At 43.6% G+C, this 12,250-nt stretch overlaps 2 protein-coding genes across 2 annotated transcripts; both read right to left on the bottom strand.

Moving 5' to 3' along the window:
* Window positions 1-3,118: 3,118 nt before the first annotated feature.
* Window positions 3,119-4,252, bottom strand: gpr85 (G protein-coupled receptor 85). Its single transcript, XM_076153269.1, has one exon. The coding sequence runs from the start codon at window positions 4,250-4,252 to the stop codon at window positions 3,119-3,121; it is 1,134 nt and encodes a 377-aa protein (XP_076009384.1).
* Window positions 4,253-7,550: 3,298 nt separating this feature from the next.
* On the bottom strand, window positions 7,551-8,215 carry LOC143000826 (small integral membrane protein 30). Its single transcript, XM_076150264.1, has one exon. The coding sequence runs from the start codon at window positions 8,162-8,164 to the stop codon at window positions 7,967-7,969; it is 198 nt and encodes a 65-aa protein (XP_076006379.1). The 5' UTR covers window positions 8,165-8,215; the 3' UTR covers window positions 7,551-7,966.
* Between the last annotated feature and the right edge of the window lie 4,035 nt (window positions 8,216-12,250).

Below are 12,250 nucleotides of genomic sequence, written 5' to 3'. Positions count from 1 at the left end.
ATGAAAACTGATGGAGAATGGAATGGATGGTATTTCTCATCAGCAGAGACCTACAGCACAGCACGTAATTACCTGCAAACGTTTACAAGCAATTCAGCCATCATATTTTGTGTTTTCCGCCACCCACGGTCATTAGTTAAACAGGCACATTTTCAGGAAAAGCAGAAAGCTGTGATTGTGTTAAAATGACATCATACATTAAGTTGTTCCATGGACACACTGCACACATTAACATTCAGACATTGCCATACTAATTAGATGAATACCAATTAATTCCAGAATAAACATGTGCTTTGTTGTCCTAATCATTCTTTTACTTTGCCTCATATTGGATCTGTAATGTTGAGCAAGAGTGGCCTGTACTCCGGATCTGGATCTAGGGGCCGCAATACAGGAATTTCCTTCATCATTGTGAGATTTTCCAATATTATGGCCATCAATAGGCGCAATCTGGTCTATATCAGATTATGGATCTGGATTTGCTGGACTTTGCGTGAACAAGTAGGACAGAACACGCCACTAATGTGTAACACGAGGTACATGGAGCAGAACTGAAACATATTTGAAAGACAGACCTCAAACCTTCACCATGACACTTCTCATTTCCATATTTTTCCCAATTGCTTTTGCGTGCACATGTGCATCAATGTGACCTCACACACAAGAGAAGATGGGACAAACCACCGAGCAGGGAGGTTGGCCATTATCCCGTATAGAAATCACATGTATGAAATCTGAAATCCAGTGGTATTCCCCTTTAACACAAGCGGAAAATGGTAAAGAGATCTGTAATATATTCATGGAGACTTTTTCCATCATAATGACAAATACACTTCACATCCAAGGACACATTTTAGCATAGGACTGACAGGAGGTCCCAAATGACAAAGATGATACATTTGGTTCGTTTGATTACCTACAAATGAGCACTGGAATGAACATGAGACATTTTTGTGTGAAATCCTTCCACAGTTTTGTCTTTAAAACCAATAATTCATTTTACAGCAGGTTTAAATGTTTTTTACCCCCTCGGTAATGAAACCAAATGAGACAAAACCCATTTTGTTCACGATTTTTCACGATATACTGTATATCTAAAACAATCACAAGTGAGCATTTGATTAATCGCCAATCAATGCAACGGTTTGACTTCAGCTGACGTCTTCCCCCAATGAGAGCGATCAGAACCACTTTGCAAAATTGAAACGTTTTTATTTCCAAAAAAGCAACAGATTACACAGTTAACTTTCAGCAAATGCAATTCCTAACTGAAACTGTACTCACATTCGGGACTTCAAAAATGAAAGACTCACATACTTACACACAATCTATCTATAATATACAAAAAAGAATACATAATAAATAGTAAAATGGCCACAAGAGAGAAAAGTAAGTTATTGAAAACAATCAGTAGAGAGCAAATGTAGGGAAAGTAGAAACAAGACGGTGTGCCTTAAATGTCCTTTTTTTGTTTTTTTCCTTTAACATTTTTTACAAATTGTGCAAGATTTCATACTAAGGCTCTGGTCTTGAAGTGACGGTTGTTCTGATCCACACAAACGCGCGCAGACACACATACTCACATACACACACACAGACACACGTTCCCTGTGCTCTGAGCACTCAGTTAGGGTGGGGGTGGGGGGGGGGGGGGGTGATGGGGTGATGGGGTGTGGGTGGGGGGAGGGGAAGGTGTAGCAAACCATTTCAGAATAAAAACGGGGGGCTTGCTCAGTGTTTTGGCCTTTTTGTGATGCTCACGGGAGCGGACCAGCTCTCAAAAAAAATGGGACATGCACGTCAAATGTGAGATGTAGAGAAAAAGAAAAGGAAAAAAACTCCCCTTTCGCAACCACTTTTCAGGAGTGAATGGAGTCAAAAGAAAGGAAAAGAAAGAGAACCCGACAACCAAGAAACATGACATTATAATAACCATTAAGGCAAGAACACCCGGAGTGGCATCAGCAATACTGTAACAATATGTCAGTGTTTAGGTACATGGATATGATGAAACATTTAACTACTTCTTCAATGTCTTTTTTAAGCACAAGTTTGTCCAAAAAAGCATTTTTTTTATCAATAATCCAAACATCATTTCCTCTTTTCTCCTCCTTTTTTTACTGTAAAAAGGTGATAAGAAAATAACAATGCCAGACACTATAGGGACGCATGGGTCGTAAAACTACATGAAAATCATTTCTAGTTTCAACTTGCAACTTCCGGAAAAAAAAGCACACGTTTTTTTGTAAATCCCCCGTCGTTAAGCCCCGCCCCGTAAATGAAAAAGGTATCACTTACATTAAAACCATCTCATCCTCCTGTGATGGTGTATTCCAACAGTCAACCAAGTTTTGCCTTACTTACAGCGATTGTGTAGTCTGTTGCAAATTAAAGCATTCATTGTTTAGTTTGGAAAAAAAAAAGAGAGGGAAAAAAATGAGAAGAGGAAGTTGTCCTTGCAACGCGACTGGCAACATGTTGACCAAAAAAAAGCATCTTTACATCTTCTTTTTAGTGCAACTCTTCAAATGTAAAACATCTCCAGTGATTCCTTGAGAGGTAATCATTTCTTTGTTTTTGTGTTCAATTTTTTTTCTTTTCTTTTCTTTACGTCTTTTATGTATGTCATACGTCACGGAATTACGCATCTTCAAAATATCCAAAGCAAAAGGTTGAGTCCTTAGTTTTCACTGTTTTGTCATTTCTTCTTTTTTCCAGTTTTTTTTATGTTTCATTTTTTCAACTTTTTGATTCTCTGCGTTGGCGGCGCCTTTCACAACGTCTGTTTACTAGAACATAAACACAGGAGGGGATCCAGACCTCCTGCGCGTTTCCATTCCCTCCAGCCTCCCCGCGTTTGATCCATCTCGTATTCAATCACCTTGACGAGGGGCCTGCGTGATTGACGGGCCCAACTTCTGCCTCGGCAAAAAGGAGGGGCGAGGAGAAGGAGGAGCAGGGAGAAAACCGGAGGATGAAGAGAAGAGCGACAGAGAGAGCAGGAGAGTGAGAGAGAGAGAGAGAAAGAGGGAGAGAGAGCTGTACAACGGGAACAAGCCCCGATCAAGATCAATCAGGGAAATAGAGACACAGAGGAGAAAAAACCCACAGCAAAGCTTCATATAACGCAGTAGGGTTCCCTTGGTAACCTGGATTTTCTGCAGTAGAGGAGTGTGGTGCTGAAGCAGCGCCGAAGCTCCCTGTTGGAGAAGATGCAGATGAAAGGATTGACCCCAGCCTGGGCAAAGCTCATCCACACGGCTGCTGTCAGGTAGCCTCCGGGGACCACAGGGCCCCTGGCAAACACCCGCCAGTAGCAGGCTACCAGATACGGCCCCCAGAGAGACAGGAAGAAAAACGTCATGATGTAGAACATCCTACTAATCCTCTTCTCTGTTTTGAACTCATCCAGCACCAGTAGACGCCTGCGGCCCGCTGCGTTGCTGTTCTGTCGGATGCCCAATAAAGTAGGAGGGGTGGGACCTCTACCAAATCCGGCCAGCCAGTTGGCCGCCGCTTGCCCGCTGGCGCCCGGCCCGTGGAAGGTCCAGTTCTGGCTGACAGCAGGCACGAACTGGACAGGCTTCATCTTCCTGCGGTCGTGGACGAAGAAGATGAGCTTGAGGTAAACCAGCTGTGTGGCCAGGAGGATGAGTGCCAGCAGGAGCATGAAGCCCAGGGAGTCGTTCGCCCTGAAGGAACGGTGCTGGAATGTGCACTGGTCCTCTTCCCGGATGAAAGAGTATGTCCCCACATCGAGCACTGGCGGGAACGCCATGGCCACCGACAACGTCCACACCATGCAGATGACGGCCAGGCAGGTCCAGAAGGTCAGCCTCTTGGTGTAGAAACGGTGATGGGCGATGGCCAGATAGCGGGTCACACTGACACAAAACAGCATGAACGCTGTGTGGAAACAGGAGAGCACGCCCAGGAAGGCGATCACTTTGCAGGTGAGCGTGCCGTAGGTCCAGGCAGATCCATTCTTGACAGAGGTGAAGACAAAGGGGAAGCAGATAGCGGAACGCAGGATGTCCGAGGCGCACAGGTCCAGCAAGAAGTAGTAGGGCGCACGGTGCAGGCTCTTGTCTTTGACCAGCAGGATGGAGATCAGGAGGTTTCCGACCACGCCGACGCCGATGATGAAGCCCAGGGAGGTCAGTTTGAGGAACGTGGCGAGAGGAGAGACATTCTGCAAGATGGTGTGGTCCCCTGCATGGCTATAGTTCGCCATAGATGGAGGAGGGATCATAAAGATAGCGGAACAGCTTCAGCCAAGTATCATGATCTGGAGGTGGCGGGGGGAGGCGTTAGATCCATTTGGCGGTGTGCTTTGAAGAGGTTTCCAGGCATGTAGGCAACCTCTCCTCTAAGGCATCCTTTGTTCCTTTGTCTCATCACACCTAGAAAAAAATCCCTGAAAAATATCATCCACCCATCAGCGTTCAGTCACTAACAAACAGCTGCACTTGCTCACTCTAGAATACGATCAATGAGAAACAATAAAAATCATTCTTTACCCCAGTCTGGGTTGTTTATGCATTACTTTATCTCACATTATATCACAGATGTGCCAGTTGCGTTCAGAGGCATGCAGTCAGACAGTGCACTGTCTTTAAAGCAGTGAGACAGATGAATCTTGATTAAATATAAAGCATGAATCCATTAATGTGACGTGTCCTTTCACTGGCTTTAGGAATTTTACACAACAAAAGCACCACAGTAACAAAAAAACATTGCGTTTTGCTGGAAAAACGACGCATTTATGCCCTCAAACGCGTTCCACAAACAGTCTCAGGTCGGATTTTGGACATTTTAGCGCACTGTGAGACATTTAGAGACACGCAGTCGGAAAGAATAAGCTCTTGATCACACCCTAAAGCCCGCAGAACAGATGAGGGCTCATGCGAGGCAGTGGACGCCTCGGATAAACTCACCACACTGCCTTTGTGCGCGCTGGAAAATGGAGAAAAGACGCGCACACACACAAACACACACACAGACAGACACACACGCACGATAAAGCATCCGTGGTTCTGTCTGATTAAAGGTGAACCGGATTACGCGTCTTTAACGTTAATAAGCCTCGTTCCAGTGATGGCGTTCACTCAGACAGCCATTTCTCTCACCGTCTCTGATATCACTGATAACAAAGAGTTGAGACATATATAGGTTAGGGTGGATTAACATCACCGAACCCCCGCATTTCGACATCATTCACTTGATGGTGTGCGGATGTGATCATCAATCGGAGATGGATGCATCGAGAATGATTGTTGGACGTAAAGGCAACGCGAAAGCCAAGGCGGTGACAGCGGTCTGTGTGTGTGTGTGTGTGTGTGTGTGATGATGATGATCCGCTCCGCATCCTTTATTCCTCACTGCGTTGAAATTTAAACATCTAATTAAGGGTAAATGTTGTCGTTTTGTGTCTACTCACGCCTTTTACGCATCCCCGCCGCTCGTTGGGATGCGTGTTTTACGCGCGTTTGAGCAGCCTACGCCGATGCATCCCTGTCGAAAACACATTGCAGGATAATAAAAAATAAATTAAAAAAATCTGCTTTGTTGCATCCCGATCGGTGGACGGACGGGTGTGAAGATGAGCAGTTTAGCGGATCCGCACGTCCATTACGACGAGAATAATTCCTCAAGTATAACCGCTATATACGGATGGACCAGAACCGGAGCCACAACACAAGACAAGGCCGAAAATGAGACAGACAGCGGGGGTAAATAGATCAATCGAAGCCCTACCTGTTGATAATCCGTTCTCTTTTCCCTCCCGGAGGTTATTTACATAGCAGAAGTGAGGGTTTTTGCAGTTTAAAAAGCCCGATTTGTTGCCTGCCCCCTTTTTTCCTCCACGGCGAATATACAGTAAATGGAGCCTACTGCGCATGCGCCCTGCATCCCTATTTGCGATCCAAGACGCGTCTTGTCTCTTGTTGCAGCAGCAGCAGCTCCGTCTCTCTCTCTCTCTCTCTCTCTCTCTCTCTCTCTCTCTCTCTCTCTCTCTCTCTCCCTCTCTCCACCTCTCTCTCTCCCTCTCTCTCTCTCTCCCTCCCCTCTCGCTCTCTCCTCCACATCTGCCGGTAACGCGTTACATACAGCAGCATATTGTAACGCAGCGCCACCCTTCAGCCCTGATTAAGAGACTTTACCAGACTCTTTTCATGCCAAAGGTATACGTCACTAAATTGAATCACTCACACTGCTTTAATATCATGTCACAAAGGACATAAATCAGTATTATTTACTCACCCTGTTCATTTACGCTATGAACATAATAATGGGCATGGTTTGAAAATTAAAAGCAATATGGTAACTTACATGTCGAAGTTTGGGGGATAAGACTAAAATTTTTGACTTTTACACATAGTTTCCTTATTAGTTTCACTTATGTTATATGGAGCACAAGCCAGAATGCAAACCAAGAAGTTAGTATTCCAGGTATAGGGTCAAATCTAAGGTGGACACTTCTACACGCCTCATTGTACAGAAATGTCTGTAAAGGATGAAATCAGGTTCCCCCGGTTCACCTCAAGGAAGAGCTCTTTCCTCTACTGTTTATGCATTATTGACAAGCACTTTGTGCCCCGTTGTTCATTCTGCCCGGGTGCCATGATAAATTTATAGGATTTGTTTTGCGAACCATGTATGAAGAGCTGTGATGTTACCAGAAGTGTTACAAGGGGACAATGGTTAAATCATGTACACAACACACACACATGCATTATATAGAGCAGTGCAACAGGTTCATATCTAACATGGCTTTTAAACAGGGAGTAATAGCCAACATCAATGTTTGAGAACAGTTGTGTTACCCCTGGCAACTGATGTCATTCTGACGCCGCAGTATGTTATGTGTGTGGACATTTCCTTTATTTTATGATTATGAAGCATTTTGCTGAGCGTGCAGTCAGCTCCTTTTTTAGCCTCAGCCAGCCAAATATCAGAAAGCCAGGTGATGTATTCAGCATTAAAAGGAGGCACATAGCATCACTGCAAACCCACTTGCTGGATTGAGATTGAAGGAATAATTACACTTTCACCACAATGAACCTCTGCTCCTTTCAGTTCTATTGCAGTCAAAGCAAAAATAATTTTCTAAAAACACGACGAAGGACTGCCAGTATAATTCATAAAAGCTGTGTGTGTTCCCACCAAGAATGAATAGCCACTCATGTTTGCAAGAGTCTTGTCAATGTTGATCCAATTCTTTACAGAGAGACAAATATTTCCTCAAGGTTGTTAAAGTGATTTTATTTCTAAGTATTGCCTATTTGTATGCAATGGCTCAGTGATGAGACTGATGCTTTGGAGAGCTGATGTTCTTAGGTTGTCTGTTTTAAAGTCTTAACTTTAAAACAGAAATATTGAATGAACAGCATTTTTAAGTGAGTATCTATCATATCTAAAAGAAGTACCAACACAGTCCTTTCATGCACATACTGATCCTGAACGCACCTTTTGCCTCCTTCCTAAAGTTCAGAAGATGGGCTGAATGATTCCAGAATCCAAACATGAACTGAGAAGTGTTTCAGATAAAGCGATTTATTAGTAAGAAAGTTCAGTATTGAACCACATTGACATTTTGCATCCAACTGTGATTTGTTGCACAAGTTTGCAGTCATTAACACAACAGGAAAACACAGTGATCTCCCTCAAAACAGGGAAATACACACACGCACACGCACAGGACAGTTTACAGTAGTGGCAGCAGTCTTTTTTTTGGTCCTTAAAGGGAACTATAGCTCTTGTTTAGGGACTTCCTGGATCTTGCTTCCCCTTCCTCCATCTGCAGCCAACGTGGTCACAGCTGACGACTTTAATCCAATAAGGCACACGTCTCACCAGTCTGAAGTCCCGCACAGGAGATCAGGGTCAAGGATGGGGGGGCGGCGCAGGGTAACATTTCTATTACGGTTTATTTGGTTCCAGATCCGTGTCGGAGCCCCGTCCATCACAGCCGTCCGTCCCGTCCCCGTGCGTACCAGCCCATGCAGGCGCAGAAGCCCACCACGGTCACGACGGTCCCCAGTACCAGCGCCAGGGCGTCGCCCGCGTCGTACGCCTCCGCGGGGGGGATGAGAGAGAGGAAGACGAGGCAGAGAGCCGTCACGGCGTGCGGGAGTTGACGTTCAGGAGCCATGTTGTGCATCAGCGTTGGTTTTTACTGCCGGGTTGCGAGAGCGCATGCGCCAAAGTCAGCTGATAGCAACAACGGAGCGGATGGTTCGCTCAGCCAATCGCATCGCTGCTTTCCTCTAAGCCCTCCCGTGTTCCTATTGGTTCTATTCACTTCATAGCCACAGGTTTTTGGTGACGTGACACAGAAATGTAACTGCTACAGTTTGGATTCATTAAATGAAATCAACAAAAAACTCAAAATGATCTAATGATCAGAACACATAAGAGAACATAAAAAAGTAATATTATGAAGAATAGTAATTGTCTATACATCTCAATCAATCAAGCATTAATAACACCTACATCAGTGAATAAATAAATAATACAAGATAAAAATAAACTTCACAAATAAGTAAACACGGTTGTTCGTCTTAATTAGGAGACTCGATTAAGAGTGAATTAAGGTTCACTTATCTTCAGTTAATTCTGTGTATACACAATAATCACAAACTTGGCCATAGCTCATTAGGTTTAAACATTCCATAATAAATTGGATTTCTGTAAACATCGTACAATTTCTACCATTATGATAGAAAATACTGGAGATGGACAGGGAGCATCCATCCTCCTCTGCAGGCAGATGTGTGACAGTGCTCCCCTTGTTGGTGGAGATTAGGCTGACAGGCTGTCAGTCCTTCCTCTCCTCCCCCCTCGGGCCCTGCTATAAACAACTGATCTTATTTTACATCAGTCAAACTCATCAACAGCTCTTGTGAGAGATATTCCCACTGAAGACAAATCCATGTTGATGTGTATTGAGGCTCAGTCAAGGTCAAAACGTATCATTAGAACAATTACAATACAGCCTGGAGACAAGAATCATAGAAATCAAGCTGTCCCTGGCTCTTTGTTAACATTTCAATTCAAACTGTTGGAGAAATACGCTCTGCTTAGCCCCAGTTTGCTTCCCTTATGTGATCTATTTCAAATATATGTCTACATTTTGGAATAATCCAACTGCTACTTCTGTTTTTCTTTTTTGTTGTTGAAAATCCCATAATTCCTCGAAAACACAAGTCTGGGTTAGAGTAGGGTTTAAAATGTGTGAGGTGTGTCTTGAGGGAATGAGGTGGACCCTATATAAAGAGTTAATATGTATCAATTTATGACTTGGGTTCTTTGATGTTCCAGCAAATATCCTCGTTAGAGCCGCCAAGGTCTCTCTCTCAGTCCTGATGGACATGGAAGGATCCACAGCAGGACTCTAAAAGGAGCGGGTAGAATCGACTCACTACACCTCTTGCATTGCCACCCACATCTAAACAGGGAGTGGAGTGCATGAAGCGGGAGTGGAGAACCCCACGGCACGCTACAGGCACACATGGCTGATCTGAGGCATAAATAAAAGCAGCATTTTTAAGCAGCATCTTTAAATCGGTCACTCACATATAAATCAGTGCAAGAGATAGAAAAGTAAAAACGAGAAGCACCGACCTGAGCAAGGTCAAAACATCCTGTATAAAGATGCCAATAAAGACACGAGACAAGATACATTATATGAAATAATAGCTGCCTTGGGTGTTTTGCGAGCTTTCCTCATCCATTTTCTTTGTTTGGTTAAGCACGGAAAAAGCATTCCACGTAGGATTCTTACGACTATTTCTAAACCGACCACTTTTCTTTGCCTCACACACAAACTATACACACCATGCCAATGTTTCAGCTCATACTACAAATTATTTGGCTTGCTGCAAAGCTGTGGGGGGTTTCGGGCTCCGTATCTCTCTGTTTGCCTGTAATTTAATTAGAGCCCACAAGCCAAAGTAAAATATTGACCTTGTAAGGCTGCCATACCTTTGTACCTACCTGCTCTGAGCAGAGAGATGAATAGCCTCACATTGCCTTCACTCGCTTTTCTTGCGCTCTCATCACACACACACACACACACACACACACACACACACACACACACACACACACACACTCTCTCTCTCTCTCTCTCTCTCTCTCTCTCTCTCTCTCTCTCTCTCTCTCTCTCTCTCTCTCTCTCTCCCTCCTGCTGCCTCTTTGGCAATCTGTCTCTGTCACATATACACACACACACACACACCAGTTTTTGTGAGTCCTGTCTGATCTCTGTGGCTGCCCTGGAGGACCACATGCTTGCTACAGACGCCTCATTCAGGACAGAAAACATCAAATCTGATCAAAGCTGATCATCTATGTTGGCAACGCTATAGTCGGGACTTAATTAAGTCTGATTCTCCTCATCCTGATAATGACCTTAACTTTAAAGATAGTGCCTGTAACCATCAAAAGCGACCCAGCTTGTGTGTGTTTTCAAAAGGCTTTCAGCTTGAATAAGTGTCTGCTTTCCACTTATCTATTCTTCTCTTGTTCCTTTTTACCTTAAGAGACTTTTCATCCCATCAGTTGAGGTAAAGCACCATTGGCTGCCAGGAATCAGAGAATAAACTTGCAAGTATTTTGCACACTAAAAAGTCTAACCCCATCACTTCTCATAATTCAGCACCGAGGTGTAAAATCTTTAGATGTGCGTGTGTAGGTGTTAGTCCCTCACAAAAAGCAAATCGATAAACAAACGCTTTATGAATTTCTAAAAGCTGTGCGCTGTATATGTGTGTGTTAATTGGGTTCATTGATCTCAGTCCTTTCTGCCATCTATTACAAATACCTATGCAGATCTTGAATCTCAGTCTGTCTATGATGTCAGATTGCAGATATTGCAGCGGATTTAATATGAAATGCTTTAAAATACCGGCAAAGTGTTTACTGCAACACCTTTTCCATTTCTCCCTTTCATTTAAACTTTGTGCAAGGACAAGACACTGCCGTTATCTGCCCTTAAATGCCCTTTTTTTGGTAGAAGTTTAAAGACCTTAAATGACCAGGTTTCAGATTCCTTGGCTTTGTAAGCATCACCTATATTCAATTAACTTCCACCACAACAAGACAAGACAGAGTCCCACCTTCACTAAATAGCACAAACCCCCTCACCCCCCCCACCCCCGCCCTCTCTGAAGATTAATTATGTTCTGAAAATTGGTTTTTCAGAAAACAGAGAAAAGAGGACCCTTATAAGAAATTGGTGCTTTTGTGACGTCCAGTGCGCGATCCATAATGAATTGTAGTGCAAGGGACATGACAAATGGATTGTTCCTGCTTCTTTTGCGGCAACGGTCTCGATTTTAAAATATTCAAGAGGAACCTTAATCGACACCCGAGGAAAGAGAAAAGACAGCTTGGCTCGACATAACACAGTGACTCACAGCTGTTTAGGATGTTCGTATGAGACGGATGATGCAGTGTAATTATGTATTCAAGCACCTGAGCATCACACCGGCAGTTTATGTAACGCTCTAAAGGGTAAACAAGTACTTTTTGCATTGTTTGCGCTTCATGTGCAGAGACATTAAAATGGGAAAACTTTGCATGAGGATCCAGTGGTAAACAGAGAGGATCTCTACGGTGCATTCAAATGTGTAGGAGAAGCTCCGACTTCATGCACGAGTATCAGTCTCTAACTTTACCGCTGTTTATGCAGCAGTACAGTTGCTAGGCTAGCACATAGGGGGATATTTTCCTTAACAGAAGCTTGTAATTACTCCAAAATGAATGTAAAAGTAATATGCTGTATGCTTAGACATACCAGTACTTTAGGGCATTAGGCAACACACTGAGACCTTAAAATTAGTTGTAGTTATTGGAAAACAGACACTTAAGGTGTTTAAAATACAACAGCTTCTGCAGGTTTTTGAAGTAAAACTATCGATTTTAGAGTCAAATACAGGCTTCTGCTTTCTAGCTTTTCACCACGTGGTCGAAGTGGATATTAGAAATGTGCAATCCCATCAGGCTCAAGGCAATTATATGACTGCACAGCCTCACGCAGGGCCTTACTTAATGGTTGGTAATAATAATGGTTGTTTCCCTGAGCCCCCCGTAGCCTTTCTTGCAGAAATCAGTGGCAGCGGGTAAATAGTTACAGCTGAAGTGCACGATGTCGGCCTCAGGCACAACAGGGACCTTTGACAAATTTCTCTCTAAAATAAAAATAACCATGATTTAAAAAACAGTGACAGCCACACCAACAAAA

The sequence above is a fragment of the Genypterus blacodes genome, unplaced genomic scaffold (assembly GCF_046128005.1).
Source record: "Genypterus blacodes isolate CSIRO-AG114 ecotype Tasmania unplaced genomic scaffold, CSIRO-AGI_Gbla_v1 ptg000007l_1, whole genome shotgun sequence".
Taxonomy (NCBI): domain Eukaryota; kingdom Metazoa; phylum Chordata; class Actinopteri; order Ophidiiformes; family Ophidiidae; genus Genypterus; species Genypterus blacodes.
This window is presented reverse-complemented; position numbering and strand designations above follow the sequence as displayed.